General features: G+C 52.1%; 1 protein-coding gene across 6 annotated transcripts in view; it reads left to right on the top strand.

Annotated features, from left to right (window-relative positions):
* Window positions 1-25,577, top strand: part of GRIP2 (glutamate receptor interacting protein 2) — a 97,253-nt gene that overhangs the window by 15,647 nt on the left and 56,029 nt on the right. The window contains exon 1 of one of the 6 annotated variants that reach the window (XM_025448972.3): window positions 23,286-23,485. The exons of the other annotated variants lie outside the window; for them this stretch is intronic. Coding sequence (XP_025304757.1) covers window positions 23,431-23,485 — 55 coding nt within the window. The 5' untranslated portion in view covers window positions 23,286-23,430. Of the gene's footprint in view, window positions 1-23,285; window positions 23,486-25,577 lie in introns of those variants that run through there. 6 annotated transcript variants of the gene reach the window in all.

Here is a 25,577-nt window from a genome sequence, read left to right as displayed (position 1 = left end):
TCATTGCGTCAACATCATTGACAAATGTTCACCGAGCAGCTGCTATGTGCCAGGCACTGCCTTAGGCCCAGGGGATATCGTGGTGCCTAAGAAAGATGAGCACCTTGTCCTGATGGATCTTACATTCTGTGTGCAAGCCAGCCAGGCACCATGTCAGCAGAGAGGTGTGCTGTCTAACAACGGCCACGAAATGAGCATCAGTGAAGCAGAGTCGGGTCACAGAGATGGTAGAGATGCTTCCTCAGTTGCGGCACTCAGGGAAGGCTTCCCTGGGGAGCTGACAATTGAACATGCACTTGAATGATGAGAAGGTGCCAGCTCTGCAAGGAACTGCACAGGCAGAGGGAATAGTGCGTGCAATGGTCCTGAGGTGCAGACAAGTCTGGTGTTGTTTGGGGAAGGCCAGGGCAGCAGGAGGAGTGAGGTGAAGCAGCTGATACATCTGGCACAGGTCTTGGTCTAGGGCAGATACTTGTTGTCTGTCTTCCTCCTTCCCACTGCCCTCCTGCTTTCTTGCTCTCCCTGAACTGTGCTTGAATACTCCATGTAACCTTAATGTGAGGGTCAGAGATTCCTATTACATCCAAGATGGAAATGCTTCATGATTTGTTCAAAGACACCTTTTAGACACATCCTAAGTACACGTACACCTAAGTCTCATGAGTAGCCTATGGTTTCTGTGCCCAACTTGTAACCATATTCAGCATATATAGTCAACAAAGGGTCATATCCTGAATATATAAAGAGCTCCTATAAATCAACAAGAAACCCCCCCCCCAGACAGCAAACTGGACAAGAGACTTGAGTAGGTGCTTCACAAAGGAGATCCCAATGACCAGTAAACACATAAAAAGGTACTCGACAGCATCTTACAAAGGGAAATGGAAATTAAAACCACAGGGAGATACCCACCAGAAGGGCTGACATTAAAAAGACTGACAATACTGAGTGTTTGCGTGGAGGTGGAACAGCAGGACTTTCATGCACTGAGAGTGGGAGTGTAAATGTCACTTTACTAAAGATTCCCTGGAGGGACAAGGAGCAGCTTACATCACACCCCACAGAGCAACATGGAGTCACATTCACCCGGCCATCCTCTCTTCTCTCTTCCAGCCTGTCCCCTGGCAGCCCTGGTGCTGGGTCTCTTCTCCCACTCCCTCTCCCTCCCCTTCACAGCCTTGCCTTTGTTGCCCTGCCCATCAGCTTTGCTTCCAAGCTTGCACACCAGTGTCCAAAACAGAAGCCAGGCTCTTTCTCAAGCCTGCTGAAGGAGGTGGTACCAGGTTATAAAGTACAGAAACCCAACCCCAACTGGCCCAAGCCAGGAAGAGAGCTTACATGTTTACATCAGCTTCAGGAAGGGCTGAATCCAGGGGCTCAAAGGAGGACATCACAGCTTAATCTTTTCATTACTTGCCTCTCTTTCTCTGTTTTGCTGGCTTTGCTCCAGATTCCTATCATTCTACATTCTGATGAGGAAAGAAGGCACAGATGGCTCCAGCAAAAGTCCTGGGGCTGTGTCCCATTGGACAGTATTGGGTCACATGTCCATTCCTTAGCCAATTCCTGTAGCCTAGAGAATAGACTATTGTGACTGGCTAAACCTGGGTATTGGCCCACCTTGGAAGCAAGATAAGCCCCATAAAATACACAGACAGAGCGTCTCCCCACCTAGAGCAAAATCAGGGTGTTATTACCAAAAGAAGAAGAGCTGGATGTTGCATGGCTAGAAACAACTGATGTCTACTCTAGGGGCCTCCATTCACTTGGATGAGGAGAGTGGGCTTAGAGTCCATCAGTCAGGGTTCTCTAGAAAAACAGAATCAGTATGAGATCTATATATCTATTGAAAGATTTTATGTTAAAGAATTGGCTCGTGTGATTGTGGGGCTGGCATACGGAAACCTATAGTACAGCTTGGGCAGGCTGGAAACTCAAGCAGGGGGTTTCTCTTCTGCATCCTTGAGGCAGAATTCTTTCTTCCTGGGGGAACCTCTGTCTTCGCTATCAAGACCTTCAACTGATTAGATGAGGCCCAACCACAACATGGAGAGTAATCTGCTTCACTCAAAGCCCGCTGATTGTCAGTGTTAATCACATCTACAAAAATAACTTCACAGTGACTTCTAGACTGGTGTTTGACAAAACAACTGGGTACCATGGCCTAACCAACCTGACACATAAAACAAATAATCACAGAGCGACAAACGTTTATTTATTTATTTATTCATTCATTCATTCATTCATTCATGAGAGACAGAGAGAGAGAAAGGCACAGACACAGGCAGAGGGAAAGCAGGCTCCATGCAGGGAGCCTGACGCGGAACCTGAACCCGGGTCTCCAGGATCACACCTCAGACCGAAGGCAGCACTAAATGGCTGAGCCACCAGGCTGCCCCAAAGACGTTTTTTAAAATAAGTATTATATGATAATGTAAAAATGTGTTTGTCCCCTTCCTACCTAAGGCTGGGAGAACCACTTGGGGAAGGACAGGAGAGGCCACATGGCCTCAGCACAGGGAGAGGAGAGGAGAACTTTCGGGGGCCACCAGGACCTGGGTGTGATTCTCGCTCACTATCATGGAGTGTTGCTCTAGGAGGTGAAGCACAGGGGTGGCCAGACCAAGCCTCTGTCCTGCAGGGTCCCCAGGCTGGTGGGGAGGCAGCCCCGGCACCCAGCGTGATGTTTCACGGTGGGATCAGCAGCTCTCCCAGTGCCCTGGCATGAGGTGGTTTAGCCGTCAGCTGCTGTGCTGAACGGAGTGGGGCTGCTGGTCTCACTGATGGAAGAATCACAGTAATTAGTGCCAGAGGCTGTTACACATGCATCGGACAGGCCTGGCCCACTTCCCAGTCCGGCGCTGACCACAGCCCAGAGGAATGGTGAGAAAGAGCGTGAGGTTCCGGCCACCTCTGCCACTGTGGAGTTGTGAGTCCTGGGAGCTGCTCCCTTCTTGGTGCTGCTCTCTCCATTGGTGGGACCCTAGAGAAGTCCACGTTTGATGAAGGCTGATTGCATGCCTTGTGTGCAGCCCAGAGCCAAGGGTTTTGCTGACTTTGAGTCAGAGGGATATTCCAGAAGCTGAGATTCTGGAAGGGAAACTACCTCTTTGTCCCTGGTTGCACTGCGGGTTGGTGAGGGTGGGAGGCTGAATTGCAGCCCCGGTCAGCCTGGCTCCAGAGCCATGGCATACTTAACCTTCGTGGCAGAAGGAATCTCAACAGAATCCCAAACAGCTGCTGGGCCATTTCAGTACCACCCATAAAATAACCACAATCCCTTTCACTTGTGGGACACCTGGGTGACACAGTGGTTGAGCATCTGCCTTTGGGTCAGGTCGTGATCCCAGGGTCCTGGGATCGAGTCCCACGTCAGGCTCTCGCGAAGAGTCTGCTTCTCCCTCTGCCTGTGTCTCTGCCTCTCCCTCTCTCTCTCTGTGTCGCTCATGAATAAATAAATAAAATCTTTGAAAAAAATCCCTTTCACTTGTAAAGTACTCTTCAGTTTGACAGAATTGTCATGTCTGTTGGTATGTGAGATCTCACCACCGACCAGCCTTAGGAAGTGTGCAAGAAGGTTGTCTCAGGAGCGTGAAAACAAAACAAAACAAAACAGAAACAACCCTATCAAAGTATAACTTATGCACAATAAAATGCATGCATTTTCAGTGTATAGTTTGGTCCATTTTGACAGAGATCTGCACGTGTGTGACTACCACCACAGTTTATGTATAATTAGAACATTCCCATCACCCCCCAAAGTTGTCTTGTGTCCTTCTCGGATAGTTCCTGCCACCCTTTATTCCTGCCAGACCCTGGCCACTACTGATCTGCCTTTTGTCCATCTATCTCAGATTTGTCTTTTTTGGAGTTTCGCGTAACTGGAATCATGCAGCATGTAGTTTTTTTTCCTGCCATGTTCAACTCATGCAACATGTTTTAAGATCTATCCAGTCTGTTGCGTGTGTCAGGACCTTGTTATTTTTCTTGCTGAGTGTCCCCAGGGAGTGGGTACACCTCAGTGTCTTTATCCAGTCTCTTCTTGTTCATGGGCGTTTGGGTGGATTCTAGTTTGGGGTCGCTGTGACTAAAGCTGCTGCGCACACCCATGTCTAAGTGTTGATGTGAGCACGTTTCCATTTCTCCAGGCTAATTCCTCAGGAGTGGGAATGGGGCTGCACGCTAAATGTTATGGTCAACATTCTGTAAGAAACAAGCCCATTTTATGGATAAGGAAATCGAGAGTCAGAGAAGGCAGCTGGCCTGGGTCACCCAGTACAAAAACAATCCAGCCCAGAGCTCTTTTACCTCGCTATCGACTCACCTCATAAATAAGGAAAGAAAAAACCTCATCCATTCATGAAATTTTATCAATACCGACAAATACACCATTTCACTTAATCCTCACAAGGGTCCTGTGAGATAAATCACAATATTCTCCCCATGTCTCGGGTGAGAGACTGAAGCTCAGGGAGGTAACGGGACTTGTCTGAGTCACTGGCATGCAGGGGTGTCCCTGAATCTCGAACCCAGTCATCTGGGCTCTGGGTCTTTGCTCTGTACCAGCTAAAGATGCAGAAAACAAAAGCCAGGCTCTCCAGCCCAAGGCCATGGCAGATATTGCTAATTGATTGTCACCGACTTTCCTGCTGACTCAGCCTCAGAAGCTTTTTTAACACCTGACCTCACGTAGCCACTCATGATGGATCGGAGGCAGCAGGCAAGGGTCCAGCTGTGCGCTGCAGAAGTTCTGCTCACCAGCCTGCAGGCTGAGCCAGGAGGGACCCAGCTCAGGCCTCTTCACCGCCGAGGCCCCAGAGTGTGGGTCGGGCCATGTGCACCGTTGCGAGTCACCAGCGCTGAGAGCGACTGCCCCGTCCTCAGCCAGCCCGGCAGCGGGGTGGCCAGAGATGCTGTCGGGGCAGAGGGGCCTGTTATGCGCGTCCCACGCGGAGCCCAGCTGCACACGCGCACCCTTGCAAGCTGGTGTTTATCCCCGGGTCACGGATGAGGCAGCGGAGATGGAGGTGGAGAAACTACTGAGAGTCAGAACCGGAGCCCGGCCGGCCCACCCCCGGGCCCTGCTCGCTCTGCCACGCAGCTGCCCTGGTTTTGCTGGGAGTCCCCTGCTCCAGGCTGAGGGCTGGGCCTGCTTTCACTTGGGCCTGGGGCTGTTAGCTAGTCAGTGTCTGTCCGGGGGGGCCCGTCCATCTGCTGGGACACAATCTGAGGGACTTTTTTCTTCTTATTATTTTGATAAAGCTTCCCTGAGTGATGGAATGAGCAAACCCCAAGCTGAATGCCAAGAAGCGAAGGGCCTTCTGGGCCGGGACAACGGTCAGGAGGTAGGGAAGTCCAGGCTTTGATTGGACAGGAGGCAGCGCCCACCAGTTTGGACATTGCCCTTTGCTGAGTGGTTGGGGGTTCACGGGTCTCTCTTCCCATCCGTATCTCTGTGTCTTTGTTTTTCTGTCTCTCCTTGTTAGCCTTTCTGTCTCTGGATCTCGCTATCTATCTTTAGTCTTTTCTTTTTCTGCTCACAAACACGTTTCCATTTTTCACGGATTGCCTCAGAAACACAAACTGTTGGTCTCTGATCTAATCCGTCATGAACATCACTGGTGGAAAGAATCAACACAAAATAAAACTGACATCGACTAAAACTATGCACAGTCCGAGTAGTTATTGACCTAAAAATTGACGGAAGAATCCAATCCCCATGCCGACACTAACATCTGCAAAAATCTGACCCAAGAGGATTGGGGTTGACAAGAGTCAGGGCCAGAACATGACACCCCAGGTGGCCGTGGTCCACAATCGGTAGCACGTGTGATGTGCAAAGAAAGTGGCTGATGAGTGAAATCATCATTACAAACTTTAATTAGGAAAGACTTGATCTCCGTAAAAGCGACCTCAATAAAGCAAAAATGGCAATGGAACCACGTGGAAGTGGTTTCACTGCGCTTAGCAGGGAATTAATCAGAGGTTTAAGTGGGGTCTTTGGGGCTCATGCCTGAAAGCACTTTCTCCTGTTCGTCGAAGTAGAGTGTATTTGAGATGTCCTTGCCATCTCCCGGAGAGTCAAAAGGAACCAACCTTCTGGAGAGAATATCGTGATGTTTGAGGTGCTCAGTAAATGGGAGCTGCAGGGGGCGCTTCCTGGTACTCCTGTGTTGCTCCATTCTTCAGCGTATCCTGGCCCCGGCAGCATCTTTAAAACACATACATGATGACATCACTTCTACCTACCATCACTGGCTCCCCCTGCTGCCAGGACCAAGTCGTTATCCTCCCCGGGGGGCCCGGTACTGCTGGCCCCCTGCCCCCACCCCTCACTCTCTGGGCTCCAGGCACACTGGCCTCCTTTCCTTCCTTGGGGGGGAACAAGCTGAATGGGAGGTAGGGTAGTGCCTTGGGTTCACATCCAGTCTCTGCTGCTTATGAGCTGTGTGACCTTGTGTAGGTTAATTATCCTCTCTGAGGCTCGGTTTCTTCATCCGTAAAATAGGAATAATAGCACCTGTGTCAGGGTGTCATCATGAGGATGAACTGAGTGCCGCGTGGGAGCCCTCAGGGCTATTCACTCTAATTCCCACCTCAGGACCCTTGCCCGTGCAGCTCCTTCGGCCTGGGGGGAGAGGGGGCCTTGTATGGTTAACTCCCGCGAATCCTGCAGACCTCACCCCATGCATCTTTCCTCCAGGAAAGCCTCTTGGAGCTCCCTGTTATATAAATCTGGGCTGCTGGGGGATAGCTGCCCTCCCTCCTGCGATGGCCCGTGGGTTCGAGACATGAACGCCAGCCTGTCCTGGCCAATAAGGAGACATGACGTCTGCACAGCTCCGTGTTTTCTATGGCTTGTCACACACAGGGTGGGCCTGATGGCTCCCCGGTCCCGTCCCCCTGCCTGGGCTCTGGGGAGACAGAACAGTCTTGGCAGATGCCTGAGCAGATGCCAGCTGCCTCCCTGATGACAGACCCTTAATTGCTTCCTCTCATCCTTTTTGTTTTCCTTAAGGGGTTATCGGCCTGGCCTGGCATCCAGGCTGTTACACCGGGCTGCCAATCCCTCTGCAGTGGGATTTCAGTGACCAGTGAACTCCGGCCCACCCTCCCTTTGAGTTTCCCCTGCATCAAAGTGGCATCTCTAGAAATTCCCTCCTGGAACCCATGACAACTCCTGATACAGCAGGCAGCCCACAGGGCCATTCTTTAGGGCATCAGCTTTGACTGAGGACCTGACCAGGTGGCCCCTGTGCTGGTGGCCCACTTGGCTCTTCACTCAGGGCTACTCACCACTCAACACCAGCGCTGGCCCAGCTTGCTTTGAGACGCCAGACCTGCCAGTTGGGGGCTGGCTGTCTGGGCTTCTCACCCCCGCACATGCTCAGCACATGTGGCCCTAGAACCTTGGCAATGAGAATCTCCTGGGAGTGGAAGTGGGGGTGTGTTTAAATGCTCATTCCAAGGCTCCAACCCAGTGAGGAAACAGCTTTGTTGGGAGTGACAGAGACACTTTCTTCCCTATTTATTTAAAATTTTTAAAAAAGATTTTATTTATTTATTTATTTATTTATTTATTTATTTATTTATCTATCTATCTATTTATGAGAGACACAGAGAGAGAGGCAGAGACACAGGCAGAGGGAGAAGCAGGAATGCCTCATTGAGCCCAATGTGGGACTTGATCCAGGCATTCTGGGATCACACCCTGAGCTGAAGGCAGACGCTCAACTGCTGAGCCATCCAGGTGTCCCCTCCTTTTTATTTAAAATCATTAAATATACATGCATGACAGAGATCCTTTATCCCCCTTTATTTAAAATCATTAAATAGAAATATATAACATGGAGCTGTAGTATAATGAACAACGAAAAGCAAACACCCTTTAACCACCCTGGTTGACGTAGGACGTAGTCAGCCTCCTGAATGTTCCCCTTGGGTTCATTTCAAATTTTTTTTTTTTTATTATTTATTTATGATAGGCACACAGAGAGAGAGAGAGGCAGAGACACAGGCAGAGGGAGAAGCAGGCTCCATGCACCGGGAGCCCGACGTGGGATTCGATCCTGGGTCTCCAGGATCGCGCCCTGGGCCAAAGGCAGGCGCTAAACCGCTGCGCCACCCAGGGATCCCCTTGGGTTCATTTCAAATTGTGTCCTCCTTCCTCCTCCACCCAAGGGTACTGCCATCTTGGCTTTTTTTTTTTTTTAAGATTTTATTTATTTGTTCATGAGAGACACAGAGAGAGGCAGAGACACAGGCAGAGAGAGAAGCAGGCTCCCCGCAAGGAGCCCAATGTGGGACTCGATCCCGGGTCTCCAGGATCACGCCCTGGGCCGAAGGCAAGCGCTAAACTGCCTAACCACCCAGGCATCCCCTCATCTTGACTTTTTGATCGTTCTCTTGGTTTTCTTTCTGGTGTTACCACCTCATATATATCACTACACAATACTTAGTTTTCACCTGTTCTTGAACTTGATATAAATGAAATTTTATAGTGTGTACCCTTCTCTGTCCAGCTCTTGTCATTCAATGTCATGCTTTGTGTTGTGTGTAGCAACCTTGCATCCTTTTTCACTGGTACGTGGGATTCCATTTCATGAAGACGCCACCATCTTTATTCATCTTTTCTACAGTTGGTGGACTTCTAGGTTGTTTCCAGTTTTTGGCTCATAGAAAATGCTGCTGTGAATATTGTTGAACATGTCTTTTGGCAGCCAGGTGCATGCGTTCCTGTTGGGTGCAGTTGCTGGGCTGTAGTGTATGCATGTTTTCCTTTAAGAAAAGATTTTATTTATTTATTTATTTATTTATTTATTTATTTATTTATTTATTTATTGAGCATGAGTGGAGGCAGGGGCAGAGGGAGAGGAGAAGAGGAGAATCTGGAGCAGACTCTGTACTGAGCAGGGAGGCTGACGCGGGCCTTGATCCCACGACCCTGAGATCATGACCTGAGCCAAATTTAAGAGTCAGACGCTTAACTGACTGAGCCACCCAGGTGCCCCAGCATGTGCCTATTTTTTATGTTATATTGAAGTACATTTTAGGGTATATTTAAAAATTTCAAAAGATCTTGCCAGACTCCTTTCCAAAGTAATTGTACCATATTACATTTTCTTAAGCAGTGCGTGAGAGTTCTAGTTGCTCTGTGTCCTCACCAATACTTGGTGTTGTCAGACCTTTAACAAAAGTATTTTTTGGCCATGAATCTGTATTTTTATCCAGTTTCCCAGGGGATTCTGATCCACTCGGGGAGGTCTCAACTCTTGCTGCACATCAAAATCATCTGATAGGCTTTCCAAACCCAGACCCTGAGGCCCCACCAGGTCATTCGGAGTCAGTATCCTCCCAGGTTGGGATGTGGATCCTGTGGTTTGAACAAGCTGTGTGCTCGCTGATGTCTCCTGTTAGGAGCTTCTGCTCCACCTGCCTCCTTGCCAACCGTGTTGACTTGAGGTTCTTGAAGACCACTTCTCTCAGTCTCAGCCTGATGTGCTTCAGGCACCAAGCCCCTTCCTTCTGGCTGGAGGCTGTGGTTTCTGTCCACCTGCTGAGCTTGTCTACTGACCCTGGTGCTCTGGGACTTTGAGGTGGGGATAGGAGGCATTGAAGGTGGCTTCAGCCTTGCATGGACTGCAGCTCTGAGAGCCCTCGTTCCCATAGCAACCTTAGACCGTCCTCAGTGATAGCTTTGCGTCTTCTGTGGGCCAACTTTAGGAAGGGGAGATCCAGCAGGCATCCCTTAAGAGTAATGAGTGATATCAGAGGTTGCAAACTACGGATTCCTGGCTGTGTGAGTGAGGACGGTGGGCCAGCGATAACACACACACACACACACACACGCACACGCACACGCACACACACACACACACTTCTGTACATACAGACACATTCACTTGGACACACGCACACCTTCCTACAGAGTCAGAATACCTAAGCCAGCAGTTCTCCACAGAGGGTAGGGGGTTGATTTTGGCCTAGAGGCCAATGGGGACACTTGTGGTTGCCACAACTGGGGTGGGAATGTACTGGCATCTAGTGGTAGAGGACACGGATGCTGCTAAATATCCCCCACAGCAAGGTATTTTACAGTCCAAACCGTCAGTAGTGCTAGAGGCTGAGAAACTGTGATCTAAAAAAAGTTACTTCCGCTTCAGCACACATAAACATTTTGTGTCATCTCCAAAGCTACACTTTTGTTTCACAGCTTTATTTTATGTTGAATTGCATATTGGGCCAGGTACCAGCTTCTTGTCACTGGTTAGTTCCTCTAAAGCAAGGCTTCTCAGACTTTCTGGTGAAAGGCCAGTATTTTCCTTTCAAGTTTCAGACTCTTGGAGGCTGATACATGTGAAAAATATACCAGCAATGAACTATTGAAAAATGAAATAAGACAACAAAGGCATGAAAAACAGAAGCCACTGGTCAGATGCTTGGATGTTGTAGCGCTATCAGATTGCTCTGTCTCTAACCATTGATTCTATGTCTGAACTTCCCTGCTGCTGTCCACTGAGAAATAGTTCGAGAAGGGCCCACATCCACAGATTGCATTCTCTTCAGCTCTGCTCTTAATACAGCTGAGGCTGTAATTGTCTCTGACTCCCTAATCCAGGCCCCAAGCAGCTCAAACACCTTCCAGGATTTCTTTGTACCCAAGGCAGCCCCCCACTCCCTCTGACTTTCTCCAGCAGCCACCTCCCCTGCTTCCTTGGCCCCTGGACCCACTGATCATCACATGCTCTCTGTCCGGGGTATCCCCAGATAGTCTCTTCCTTGAAGGGAAACCTGGAACCAGCTGTTAGGCAGGGCTGATTTTGCTCTCAAAACGTGTGGAGGCAGAGCCTGGCCAACAGGGCCCAGGAGGGGTGGGGGGACCTGGAGGCAGAGACCCTTGGGAGGCAGTGCTCCAGAGAGGGAGGCCCTATGGTAAAGGCTAGAGTGGCAAGAGGTCAGGCTTTGCTGTCAGGCAGTCCTGGGCTCAGCCGCCACCTCTGCTGCTCACCAGCTGTGGACCTTGGACAAGTCACTTCTCCCTGCAAGTGATGGTCATTAACACTGCCCTCCACCCTCATGGGGTGGTCACGAGGACCTGGAGGGATTATGCATATAAAGGTTGCATCTTGGAACCAGATCCTAGGAAGGAACTCCACACGTCTGGGAGGAGGAAGGGGGCAGAGGAAGCCCTTGGGCCCCGTCAGAGTGTGGCCGGGTATGAAAATGATGAAGTACTTCCCTGTTGGTTGGCGAGCAGCTGCTTCCCCAAGCCCCCCTCCCCCTGAGTGTCTCTCCCCCCAAGACCCCTGGATCTGCCATGGCTCAGGGCTGGTGCGGCAGGATGCTTGTCTATCCTACTGGCCAACACCATCACCCGGCCTGGATCTGGGAGTCTGGTGGCTCAGCAAACATCCCCTCCCTCCTGGGCGTCAGTCTCCAATGAATAAAATGGGGGAGGTACAGTGTGGACACGGGATGATTCCAAGAATCCAAACTTAAAACTCTGTCAATCTCCTGGTTTCAGAAGGGCCGTTAATCTTTTTTTTTTCTCCTGAAGTCATAATCCCAGGCAAGCAGGCACGACGCAGTCATGGCTGTCACTCCTGAATTAGGGGCAGGGAGAAGGCCCTGAGTCCACTGTAAAGGATGGGAACAGGTATGAGGCAAAGCTCCAAAGGTGGGGACAGTGGGCACTGCCAGCAATGGAGTGAAGAGGCTCTCGCTGGGTCCCCTGCTGAGGATCCCGATGGCCTTGTTACCGCTGGTTGGGCACTTTCCATGTGTTTGCCCCCACAGCCACTCCATTTCGTAGGGGAGGAGCTGAGGCACAGAGAGGCTAGATGCTAGGCCGCAGCTCACACAGCTACTGAAGGCAGAGTTCAGATGGGAACATGGGTCATCTGATTGTACCCTGCTCCCCACTGCTTCCCCTTGGGAGATGTTCCCCTCTGTGTCCTGTGCTGTGCTCACTTTGCACTACACAAACAGACCTAGGGAGCTGGAGATACCTCCCTGGCCACCTCCTCTCTCACCTGTCCAATCTCCCCCTCCCCTGCTCCTACCCGAGCATCCCTCTGAGCCTCTTCCCAGCTTTGCTTTGCAGCAGACCCAGGAGCTAGTGATGGGAGAGGGATGTTTCTCTTCTGACCTCAGACCTTGGACCTCCTGCCATGAGAGTCAGGCATAAGCCCCGAGGAGACTCCTGACAGTCATGTTGAGAAAGCACAGGCTTTGGAGCCAGGTGGCTGAGTTATAATCCTAGCTCTGACACTTCCTCATTGTGTGACATTAGGCAAGTGACTTAACCTCTCTGGGCCTCAGTTTACTTTCCTGCAAAGAGGATGTACATCTCCTGGCCTCACAGGACTATGTGTGCGTGCAATGAGTCATCACTTTTCTCTAAAACATACCCTGGGTCCCCCACATCTCATCCCCTAGTTGCAGTGGCCTCCTTACTGGTTTCCCTGCCTCCATCCTCACCTGCCACCATCTGTTCTTCCTCAGCAGCCAGAGAAATCCTGTTAAAACCTAAGTCTGATCACACCCCTCTGCTCCATATCCTCCCATGGTTCCCACCTCCCTCAGAGGGAAAGCCCAGGTTCTCACTGTGCCCAACCTGGTCATCTGTCACCTGCCCCTATGACCCCCTTGACATCCACAGAGACATCGACTCACTCAGCTCCAGCCACACTGGCTTCCTTGACAGTCTTCAACATGCCAGGCACAGTTCTACCTCAGGGCCTTTGCACTGGCACTGGCTATATGTCCTCTGCCTGGCTTGGAGATATGCAGGGCTGGGTCCCCCAGTTTCTCCATTTGTGTAAAGACTTGCTCAGAGAAGTCTCTCCCACACACAATTCTCTCAGCCCACTGTATTTTTCTTCAATGTACTTATTTCAACCTATATTCTGTTGCATATTCTGTATGTTGTCTGTCTCCCCTAGCAGAATATAAGTGTTACATATTTTATTCTCTGCTGGAGCATAAGAGCTGCTCAGTGACAGTGGGGGAGTAAATGAATGATGGGGCATAACTGAATGCATGGAGTCTGGGAATAAATGGTACCAGATTGTCACTGCTGTCATCATTATTACCTTTCTCTCAATGCCTCTATTGCCCAAGCCCCAGGCAAGACCCTGGTGTGGGGACAAGAAGATCCCCCTCCCCTTGACAAGGGTAGTGACCCCACTCAGGTATCAGCCTGAAACTCTTGCTGTCTCTCTCTTTAAGATTTTATTTATTTATTCATGAGAGACACACAGAAAGAGGCAGAGACACAGGCAGAGGGAGAAGTAGGCTCCCTGTAGGGAGCCTGATGTGGGACTTGATCCCGGGACTCCCAAGATCATGCCCTGAGCTGAAGACAGATGCTTGACCACTGATCCACCCAGGCACTTTTCTTTCTGTCTCTTGATTCCCTGGATGCCACATGACATAGCAACCCAGAGGCATGCAGTGTCCCCAGGGAAGGCCATGGCACTTAGTAAACTCATTTAATCTAGCCATGATGGATGGTTGGCTTCACTCAACTGGAACCCACATGATAGCAAGGACTTTGAATAATTTGTAGCCAGGATTCTTTGTGAGGGCCTGCCCTCTTCTTCCCTGTAAATATTTTTTCAGTGTCCTGGGACAAAGATAAAACAGTTCTTGGAGCCAAAGGTCCTGGGTTCTAACCCCAGCCCTATCTCATTGCTGGGTGACCTAGAGCAAGCATTTGTCCCATGTTGAGGGGGAATCGAGAGGAATGGAATGTGTCTCCTGAACTAAAGAGTGTAGCTGGCCTCAGGCAGGACCAGCAGCCAGCAAAGAGCAGGAAAATGCCTCACTGAACAAATAGATGTTGAGCCTCTACTCTGTGCTGGGACTGGGCACAAGATGCATGTGGTCTCTGCCCTGATGGCGCTGACACTCCAGTGGGGGAGGGAGTCAGCTAATAAATAAATACAAGTGGAAAGTGGTTTGTCAAATGATAAATGCTAAAGAAAAAAATAAAGCAGGGAAGGGGGTAGGGGGTGCTGAAGAGTGGGGTCTGTGCCTTTCCATAGTCACGGAGGAGATGAGACTCCCTGAGGCCTCTTTTTTTAGGGCACTGATCCCATTCATGGGGGACTCCACACTCATGACCCTATCATGGCCCAAAGGCCCCACCTCCCAATACTGTCATCTTGGGCCTTAGGTTTTCAACATATGACTTTTGGGAGGACACAGACATTCCATCTGTAGTTGCCACTAACAGCCGTGTAACCTCAAGTCGCCTCCTTTCTCTCTCTGTACTTGAGGTTGGGGTTTTTTGTTTGTTTTTAAAGATTTTATGTATTTATTCATGAGAGACAGAGAGGCAGAGACACAGGCAGAGGGAGAAGCAGGCTCCTCACAGGGAGCCTGATGTGGGACTTGATCCCAGGACCCCGGGATCATGCCCTGAGCCAAAGGCAGATGCCCAACCCCTGAGCCACCCAGGTTACCCTATGGTTGGGGTCTTGAGGGTGAAATGCTTGGCATGCTAAAGGTTGTGCTGGTGATGAGGGGGATGGGGACAAAGCCTGGTCCCCCACCGTGTGTACTCTTAGTGTGCCGTACACCAGGATGGGGGCACACACACCTGCTGAGCACCGCAGGAGGGGGCAGGGTGCTGCTCTGACATTGCTCTGTCCCCGGGCCTCATAGGCACCTGCTCCCCCAGGGCAGTGCTGTGACGGTGTCCACTTACAGCCTAGGATGTGGGGCCCAGAGCAGCGAAGTGTCACACAGCCCCTCTGTGTGGGGGCTGCTCTCCTGCCTCTCTGGGTCTGTGGGCCTTGGGGCACAAGGTCCACCCCTTTAGGAGGGGAAGGAGCAGGCAGGCCCTCCAGCCAGTCCCTCTGTTGAAGGATGGACCCAGCTTCTGCCCCCTTCTTTCATTTCTTGCCTCAGCTCCCAGATGTGGGTCTCACTGACTAGTGCCAGGGGGAGAGAGTGGATGTGATACTAGCTCCTACACCTGACCCGGATGAACCTTTGCAACCCCAATGTGTCAGGTGGATGTCCCCACAGTGTGGACGGGGAGAGGAGCCCTGGGTCGGGGAGGGGTCCTGTCCCGTCTGCCTCTATGTCCAGGCACCTGGGCTGTCCTGCCTGCAGGGACAGCTACATGGTGGAAAACAATGGTGGCCCCCAGGCCAGCCATTCGGGAAGCTTGCCGGAGCCTGGCTGTGGGCTGTGCTGTGCCCCCAGGGCTCATTCTGCTACATTCACTGTATTTCATCACACCCACCCACACACTCACGCAGAGACCGTAACAGAGGCGTCTGTGTTTAGAAAGAACAGCAGAGTGGGTATGGAGGTGGGCTTGGGGCCAGCCTGCCTGGGCTTAGGCTCAGTGTCGTGTGACCTTGGCCCCTGGCCCTGCTCCATGACCCTTGGTCTTCCTGTTTCTAACATGAGGCTAGTCATTGTCCCCACCTCATGGGGTGACAGAGAGGGTTATTGTGTGCAGGAGCTGGAACAGTGTCTTCTGAGGAGCAATACTTAATAAATGCTAGTTTTTTAAATCCCCATTTTGCAGACAGGAAACTGCAATCTGAAAGCCGACACCGGGTGCATGATTAGAAGATAGGTCTTGTTCACAGAGCCCTTGCAGGCCTCAGACTTGTGTTATTTCATGAGGCTGTCACAAGCACCTGGTGCCTGGGTCATGTGTCCCCCTTTAAGGACACAAGAGCACCTGGGCCAAGCAGCGCAGGATTGGAACTCAGCTCTGGCAGACTCTAAACCTCCCCACCAGGCCGTCCTCCCCCTAGGACTGGGTGGACAGCTGTGAGGAGTGAGGCCCAGGAATCAGGAATCAGGGTGGAAGGGGCAGCTGGTGCTGGCCTGGCCATAACAGAGCATTTCTGTAACCTCTGCCCAAGTGCCCCACCGCTTAATCTGCATACTCGTTAATGTGCCTGCCCAAGCATTTGCTTCTAATTATTGCGCCGTGAAGGCAGAGCCAGGAATATTCACAGGCATGCCACCTGTTTCCTGGCAGGTGGCCCCATTGGTACACCTGTCAGACAGCCGCCCTGGCCCATGCTGAAAATGCTTGGTGGCATTTTATTTCTTGGCTCAGAAATGTCTCAGAACTCTCAGACAGATGAGCTGCTTCCCCTGGCAGGGGTTGCATTCTGGCTCTTGGCCTGGGAGGGAGGGTCTGATGAAAGTGAGGGTCTTTGGAGAAGGTAAGAGGGGCTGGGCTCTGTTGGAAATCTCTCCTCCGCCGCTCAGAAGCTGTGTGATGCTGGAGCAGTCACTTTCCCTCTCTGCACATCAGTGCCCCATCTGTGTTCCAAGGGCAGCAAGGAAGCTGTGATTCTCTACCCTTGTACCCAAAAAGTTTCTGATTCAGCCACAGTTGTTTTAAGCTCCCCAGGAGATATCACCTGTGATAGGGTGGGGCTGGATGCCTGTAGAGGCCTGAGCTCTGCGCCTGGCTTGTAGTATGCACCTAATAAAGGCTGATTCCCTCTTGTGACACAAGCCCAGCCCTTACCAGTTTATCGGACATTCTTACCTCTCTTGTCTCCATAGAGCAGCCTGATGATTGTCTGAGTTCTTAATCATGATCCTCATTTCCCAGTGGGAAACTGAGGCCCCGAGTGGAGGCCCCACATGGAGAGCGGGGACTGGCATCTTAGCTAGCCAACTCTTTCTTGACCCCAGAGCTCTTGCTCCGGACCTGAAGAAAAAACTGTCTGCCATTGTGCCAACATGTAACCCTGGCTGAGGAAGGCCAGAGGAAGGGGGATGGACTTTCAGAAGAAACCAGATTCTGCCCATGGCATCACTGCTCCTGCCCCCCCACCCCGGTCCAGTGGCCTCTGGTGCTCCCTGCCCTCCAGCAGGGGCTTCCTCCCTGCATCCAGCCTCCCCCACCAGCAGCAGAGGATGGTGCTAAATCAGTCAGACCATGTCTCTCCTTTGCTCCAAATGCTACCGTGGCTCCCACCTCCCTCAGAGGAAAGCCAGAGTCCTTAGGAGGCCCTGCATATGTCCCATCTCCCATCTCTGGTGTACCCCCTCCTTCCTACCCCAGGCTAGGTCTGCTCCCTCCCTCCTGGAGCAGCGCATATCCTCCCCCCCCCCCTTTCAGACATTTTTCAAATGTTGACTTCTCAGTGAGGGCTTTTATGACCCTTCCCCATTTATTTTTATTGTATTTGAAAATTTTATTTATTTCTAAATAACACAGAAATACCCCTGGGAGCATTTTAAAGGCAAATCTCAGGCTTCTTTTTTTTTTCTTTTTCTTTTTTTTGTTATTGTTCCATCTATATCTTCAACAGATAGACTTTTCCCTAAATAAAATTGCAAGAACAGCATCAACCCAGCAGAATGAAGCAGGAGTCCTCCAAGTCAGTGGATACTCTGGCCTTGTACGGTTTCCCCTGTTGGCTCCCAAATGTCTTGGCACACTGGGTTTATTCATATCAGGGTCCAGCTAAGATCCCCAGGTTGCATTTGGTTGCTGAGCCTCTTAATTCTCCTTTAATCTGTAATAACCTCCTCCCCTCCCCCCTGCCCATTTTTTCCCCCACTCTAATTATTTGTTGGGGAAACCGGGTTGTTTGTCCTGTGGAAATGCCTCGTGGTGTCATTTCATACATTCTTCTGTCCCCTGTACTCTCTGTCAACTGGTATTTGAGTCTAAAGCTGGATTTGATTCAGGTCTAATTTTGTAGGCAGGAATATGTCACGGATGGTGCTGTGGGCTTCCTTCCACATCCTATCAGGAGGCACATAATGCCAGAATGTTCCACTTTTGGTGATGCTAAGATTGGTCCAGGGGTTCAAGGGCTGTCTGCTTGTCTCTCCATCATAGGATCTCTTTCAGCCTCCCACTGATGGTCAATAGCTTACCCTGTATCTCATTAGGATGGCAAAAAAGGTGGTTTTCCAATTCTGTGATTTCTTATGCACTTACTTGCAGTGGTTTTTCTGCAAAGAATGACTTTCCCTTATTAGGGTTCCCCCCCAAAATACCATTCATACGGGAGGACAGGATAAATGCTTTATTTTTTGCCTTCATTTTCTGTTTATAGAATAAGGAACTGGTGCCATAATGACCTCCAAAGGGGCCAGTGAGGTTTTTTTTCTTCCGAGAATCACAAGCACATGGATTTTTACAGCTTTGCAGTCATTATTCTTTCTGATGCTCAAAGTGACCCAGAGTCGGCCAGTGGGAGCCCCCACAAAGCTGGCTGGTTTCTGTGTCCTGTCAGCCTTTCCCCTATCAGACTTTGAGCATTTCCTTACTTTCTGGCGCCACGAGATTTTCCAGGATCATCTTGTACTTTCCCCTTCACAGTCTTGGAATCAGCCACTTCTCCGAGGAGCCCTGGGGGGCTGTCTTTAGTGGGACAAGGTGTATAGAGACCACAGTCTGGATTCCGGGGAGACCACCCCTTTATAATCAGCAGCGTTTTTCTCTCTGTACCCCGACACCCTTCACCCTTCTCTGTTTATTCCTAGCATGTTTCAGCTCTAACATATTGCAACATTTACCTAATTATTACATTTGTCGTTTCTTCTCTGCCTCTCCCGCTAGAATATCTGTGAAGGCTTGATTTTGTTCACGGCCGTACCTCTGGGCTTGACACACAGAAGGTGCTTAATAAATGTTTGTTGAATGAGTGAATGGATGGTTGGTGGCCCTCATCCTCTCCCTCCTCCAGCCTGGAGAAGTGGTGAAGAGGGGTCTGCCCCCCTACACCCACTCCTCTGCGTGCAGAGCCTGGAGGCCTCCGTATTATTCAGATCCGCGGAGCTGGGCGGCAGAAATGTCACCACTTGGCCCACAGGGAAGAAAGGGCCGGCTGAGAAGATTAAAGGCATGTCTGATGAGATGCTAATTTGTTTCTGGAAGCAGGTGGGGTGGCAGGAACCCTAGAGTCTGGGGCTTTGTGAGGCTGAGGCAGGAATGGAAAAAGCAGTATCTGAGGAATAGAGGCTGGTCCGCATCCCTTTGTGATTGGTGTCCTTCTCTTAGCCCATCCTTGAGTCCTGTCAGCTCATTGTTGAGAGTGGTCAATGCCCCTGTATTTGAATCCCAACCTGGCTGCCTCACAGTGGCTGTGTGACCTCAAGCAATAGGAGGAACCTCTCTGGGCCTTGGGACAGAGGAAGCAGGATGGCACCTGGCGGGTGAGCACAGTGGGGATCCTGGAGTATAACTCAGGGAGGGCTAGAGGACAGCAGAGTCTTGCCCAGGGCCGCACAGTGGTCCAGGGCCGGCCTGGACCCGAACCCAGGCCCCCTGGCTCTCCCTCTGGGCTGATCTGCTGTTCACCCTGGTTGCATCTCCTCTAAGAGGCTCTGTGCTCTCCCACACTCTCCCTGCGGCTGCCGTTTCTGTGAAGGGAGCCCTGTGAAAATCCGGGGACCATGGAAGAGGGGCCCGTGGCAGGATGCAGCTGAGATAACAGACAAGCGTCAGGTGCCTGGAAACCAGAGCCCCACTACTGACTGTGCTGTGTGCCGGGCCTGCCAGGCAGCTGCTCGCTGGAGGCTAGGAATCTGTCACTCCCTTTGTGCTGAGGCGCAGGGGCCAGGCGCAGGGGCTGCCGCTGAAGGCCGCTGGGGAGCGTGTCAATCCATGCGCTGTTCTTCATTCATTCGCTCATTGTGCATTTGCTGAACCCCTGGTCTGTGCGAGAATCTGGGACTCTGAGATGAGGAAGGCCCTGGATTAGCCAGGACTCCTTTGGGTCCAAGTTACCAAGAACCCAACCCAAACTGGCTTAAGCCAAGAAAGGAATTTATTGTTCAAGCAACTAGAAAGGGGTATTACCAACTTAAGGCGTGGTGGGTCCCACCCAAGTGCCTGATGTCAAGAGCCTTGCTCTTCCCTCCCCTCTCTCTCTGCCACCAGCAGCTCCAGACTGACACCCCTTCTCTGCATCCCTGTGCCACCACCACCACCCCCGCCCTGCCACCAGAGGAAGGAATTTCCCTGAGTCCCAGAATAGTCTTTCATTGGGTTGACTTGGGTTGTGTGCTCATCCCCGAGCTCAGTGCCATGGGTGGGGTGGGAGGGTGCCGTCAGCAAGGTTTGGGTCAAGGGCTCTTCCTGGAGCTGAGTTCTACCCAGACCAAGTGTGGGGGGGCAGCAACTTCCCAAGGAGAACGAGTGATGCTGCCGGAAGAAGAACAGGAGGTAGAACCACAGGGGTCCACGCAGGTGCCAGCTGTCAGAGGGCTCGCCGCCTGGAGGAGTTGGGCTGCATATGGGGAAAGGAGGTGCATATGGAGCACCTACTGTATACAGAAGGTATACAGATGCTCTGATATGTGGAATCATCATAGATTCCCATCTCCTGCGTTCAAATGGGGTCAGAGACTCAGGGAGAAGCAGTATCTTCAGTTAGGAGCTCCTAGAGTACAGAGACCATGCGCTCCTCAGCTCTGCTCTTGGGATGGCACTCAGCACAGCACCAGGGAGCTTCTCAGTAGGACCTGGGTCTTCAGGGCCCCATGGGCCTGAGTGACTTCTGGGTATATCCTGTGCCTCTAGACGAGGGGCAACCCATGACCCCTTAAACCTGGGAAGAGATGGGGAAGTAAACCTACTCCTTCCCACTGTCCTCCCTTTTGGGCCTCCACAGTGTGAAGGGGCCCACTTGTAGGGACCCTTGGGTTGCGCTCATCCCCCTTGGCTCCTTTCCTGTAGGATTAGTTCTTTCCCAGGCCGCCACTGCAGCTCACCTGCCCTGCTCATTTGCCTCAGGCTCCGAGGTCTCTCTGAATTCCACTCAGACTGAAGTTGGAGCTCTGCTACACCTCACAACAGCCATCTTAGTAATGATGCCTGTGTATCACCTACTGAGCACTTACTCAATGCCTGGTACCATTCCAGGGGCTTTATGTTCACTTTAGCTCATTTCATCCTTACAACATGTGAAGTACGTACTGCGATTATCTCCATTTTGTGGGTGAGGAAACTGAGGCTCAGAGAGGTTAAGTGACCTGCCCTGCCATGCAGCCTGAAAGCAGTCGAGCTGGGATTAGAACCCAGGCGGGCTGGTTCCACAGTCTGTGCCCTCTAGCACTCTCGTGACTGCACTCCATGGCCTTTCACATCCTCAGGCCCTCTGTCTGTGCCGGGTGCCGTGGACGGCCCCATCCTGCCCTCGGAGCCTCCTTTCTTCATTTGACCCAGGGCAGTCCTGGGGGCAGGTGAAACAAGTTACTGCGTCCATTTTACAGCTGAGGAAACCAAGGGTCCCCTCCCTAAGGCCACACAGGTGGGGGGTTTCTGAGCTCGTTCCATCCCCAAGAGTGTGTGACCCCAGTCTCAAGGCTCCAGCTGTGGGCCTTTGAGCCCATGAGGGGTGGTGGTGGTTCTGAGGTGGGCAGAATGGAACCTCCAGCTGAGCCCACCCACATGTGGGTCTGACCCCGGGGACGTCCTCACCCCTCGGGTTGGAACACTTGCAGGGCATCCTCCAGGAGATACTGGTGACGGGAATCCCTCCTAGGCCAGGCCGCTGGTTCTCTCCCCGCCCTGATGGCCCAATGCTGCCTTTCTGTGCATCCTTATTTATTTCTGTACCTTCCACGTGTCCATTTCAGCTGGTCCCAGAGATTGCTGGGGCCATTTGTCTTCTCACCAAAGGCATTGACGGAGGTGGGGAACAGCCTCATCCTTGGCCAGAGCTCTTGCTCTGGACTCGGATTGTCTGGGCTCCCCCCGCAGCTCTGCTGCTCAATAGTGCATATGACGCTGGGCTGGCAGCCTCACTTCCCTGGACTAAGTCAGCAGGGTGCTCAGCATGGAGCCTGGCACACTGTAGGGGTATAACAAGAGCCTCGTTATGGCCTGAAAGTGGCTGTGGTGTAGTCTGGTGGTCATAACAGCCCCTGCTTGGCCACTTGAGTGCTGGATGAGCCCACGGCTATCTTGTACCTCTTTCAGCCTCAGTTTCCTCATTTGGAAAATGAAGATGACCCTAGGACCACCCTCGTGGACTATGATATTCGTGGAAAGCACTGGATTCCTGACTTTCTTGTCTGACTTCAACCAGACCATTTCCTCAATGGCTTTCCCATCTCCACTCACACACAAGGGTTGGGGTCCCTGCAGAATAATCGTAGTATTAATAGTTGTTACTGGATGCCTGAGTGGCTCAGTCGGTTGAGCATCTGCCTTTGGCTCAGGTCATGATCCCAGGGTCCTGAGATGGAGCCCCACATGGCTCGCTGCTCAGTGGGGAGCCTGCTCCTCCCTCTACCTGCTGCTCCCCCTGCTTGTGCTCCCTCTGACAAATAAATAAATAAAATAAAATCTTTAAATAAATAGTTGTTATTTATTATTTATTAAGCACCTACTGTGTGCCAGACTCAACTAAGCACTCCTTGCACAGGATTTCATACAGACCCCACCGTATCAGAGACAGGAGCTAATTGTTAGCCCCATTAGTCAGATGAGAAAACAGGCTGCGAGGGGCGCACCGAGTCAGGATACAAACTCAGGTCCGTCCATCTCCAAAGACTTGTGTCTTGGGATTCTTCCCCTCACTCTCTGTTTGCTAGGTCAGAGCTTTTTCTGTTCGGCAAGAGGAAGGGACACCAGATGCATTTATTGAGTCCTTGCTGAATGCCCAGAGTCCTCATTGGTACTCCCATCCACTCCACTCCATCAGCCAGCTGGGTGGATTCTCTCGTTATCCCATGTTTCAAACAAGCGTCATCGTAGAGATAAGTGGAGAGGCAGGGCCTAGGTCTCATCGTCGTACACGATGACTCCATCAGATGTCTGTGCTGACTGTAGGGGACACGGGACAAGTGGACCCTATCCTTTTTCTGGGAGCTCCCGGTTTTGGGGGTGGATAGACCATCTTCACCTGGTATGAAAAGCATTATTGAGATACAGCAGGCAAGGACTTCCAGCATGCAGGGATCTGTGAAGGCTGAGCAAACGTTCTAGGCAGAGAAGTTCAGTGGAGCCAAGCCAGACAGAGCAGGTGTTCCAGGTGGAGGGCCCTGTGAGTGCGAAGGCCCGGGGGCATCGCACAGCACAGCCTAGGGAGGGCGGGAGGGGGCAATTGGCAGATTTTGGCAGAGGAAGGGGTGGACTCGGTGAGCACCTTGGGAGGAAGAGGACTGCGGGTGGGGGCGGGTACCCTGTGAAGGCTGGCCGCTGTGTTCAGAACACCCCGGTGCTTCTCTCCCCAGGCTGGGGCTGCAGTGGAGGAAGGGACTTGCTGCCACAGATGCCACTGCCGATGCCACCGCTGCTGGCTCTGGGGAGGATTATCTATTTTAGCAACTCGGGAGGGTGGAGGCTGGGAGCGCCCAGACTGCCAGTTAGCACAGGCGGCTCCGGAGCGTGGAGGAGCACTGGGCTCCAGGAGCGCAGGAGGCTTGGGCAGGTGGTGTCCGGCCCTGCGCCCCGAGGGCCCGAGGGGGGCGATGCTGGCTGTGTCTCTCAAGTGGCGGCTGGGCGTGGTGAGGCGGCGTCCCAAAGGTACCGAGGGGGCCGGGCATGGGGCCACCCTGCTGCCTGCCCAGGGCTGGGCGGCTGGACCTGGATGTGGTTGTAGGCAGAGGCTGGGGGCCCCTGGGTGGGGGGGACCTGGGGCCTCCCTCCCTGCCCCATCTCTGCCTCCGCCCTGTCTTCTGGTGCTGTTTGGGCTTCGCTTCGGTGCTGGGTCTCTGCATCTGTACGTGTGTCTGGCTGCTCCCCACCCGGCCAGGTCTGCCACCTTCCGTATCTCTCCATCTCTGCATCTCTCTGTCTCTGCGTTGTCCTCCCACTGCCCCTACCCCCTCTCTTTGTCTCACTCAGTGTTTCTAACTCTGTCTGTCCACCTTTTTCCCCCCCTAATTGTTAATCTAATTTATGGGCTATATTGTCTCCTAATTGCTGTCCTGTCTCCCCATCTTTCTCTCTGCCTCTCTTTCTTTCTGTGTCTCTCGCTGTCCCTCTTTGTCTGCTTCTCTCTCTCTCATCTTTGGTTCTCTCTGCCCCAGCCTGTTTTTCCTTGTCTTTCTCTTCCCCTCCGTCTTGCTCTCACCTGTCTCTCTCCCTCTGTGTCTCCGTCACGGTCCATCTCTGCACCTGACTGTCCCTCTCCCTCTCTGCTTCCCTGGGCCACCGTCCCCTTCCTTGCCCCTCTCATGTGGCATGTCCCTGACAGTCTTCTCTTTCCCCTCTGTTTGAGGCATGAGGCTGTCCTGGTGGAGCTGGGCTGGCAGGGGTGCTATGTGTGTGTGTGCGCGTGTGCGTGTGTGCGTGTGTGCACACGTGTGCTTTGAGGGCCAGCCTCTGTACGTGGGCATTTGGGGCAGGGGATTGATGGGTAAAGGCAGAACTTGACCCTGGGTGAGATGGAGTGTATGCTGAGCCCCATTGTGTGCAAGGTCCCATCCTGCCCCGACAGCCCTGGGAGGAGGCTCAGGATGGGGGAAAGGCTGGGGTGGGAGTCGGGGTAGAAGGAGCCTTGAGCTGGGCGTCAAGCTGCCCGGGCTGTGTGACCCTAGGTTTCACCTGCAGCCCCCTTGTGCTGCCATCGCTCCATCTTCAACATGGAGGGGAAGTGGGAGATTGTGAATTCACAGGTCCTATGCTGCAGGCCTCAGAACTAAGAATAATCACGCTGCTAATATAAACAACAGTCACTGACATTAATTCAGTGCCACTGTGTGTCAGGCAATACATTAACTTATTAATTCCTCACAACAACCCTGCAAAGTTGGTCCTGTCCTTATCCTGATGGTGCAGATGAGGAAACAGGCACAGAGAGGTTAAGGAATGTACCCAAGGCTACACAGGTGACATGCAGAGGCTCTCTCGAGCCAACTCTCATATGTGCCATGAACATCTTCTAGACACGGAGGAGCCTACATAGGGAGGGGCTGCCCCAGGAGTGGTCAAGGAGTAGCAGGGTCCTTGGGGCCTGAAGGACTCTAGGCTCTGCACCGGCCCATATGCTGGTGGTCTGACATCCCAGAGGTCTTTGGAAGCCTCTTTCACACAACAGAGCAGTCGAAGCTTGGAGAGTATCAGGAACAGAGTCTCCCTTGGGCTTCCCAGGGACTCCTGTGTTGGGAGCATCTCCAGGGGAGAAGCCCCTCCCCCTTCAAGGCTGTTGTCCTCTTCAGGTCCACACACCCTGAGAACCTAGTGGGATTCTCCCAGGCTGGAGGGATAGACAGATACATCGATGAGGGCTGCTCCAGATTTGAGCTTCCCCAGGATTTGGAGAGTAGCCAACTAAATACTGTGGCTCAGGTTCTGACCCTTTGGAGACGCAGGAAGTTCTTGTATTGTCTCCAACAGACTGGATTCACATTCTACCCTGGCTCTTCACTTCCTGTGTGGCCCATTAAGAACCTATGTTTCCCATCTGTAAGATGGACCCAAGAAAAGCCACCCTCCTGACATTGCAGTGATGATTGGGAAAGACCAGGGCAAGCGAGACACCTGGCAATTTTGAATTCCTTCTTCTCATCAGAAGCCTCGCTGCTTCCTCCCCCCGCCCCCCCACCAGGGTGGTGGTGTCTGGGACCAGCAAACCCCTAACAAAACAGAGGAAGGCACACCCTGATTGGGGGCA

Source organism: Canis lupus, chromosome 20 (genome assembly GCF_003254725.2).
Source record: "Canis lupus dingo isolate Sandy chromosome 20, ASM325472v2, whole genome shotgun sequence".
Classification (NCBI taxonomy): Eukaryota; Metazoa; Chordata; class Mammalia; order Carnivora; family Canidae; genus Canis; species Canis lupus.
The sequence above is the reverse complement of the archived record's forward strand: the minus strand, read 5'-3'. Positions and strand labels throughout refer to the sequence as shown.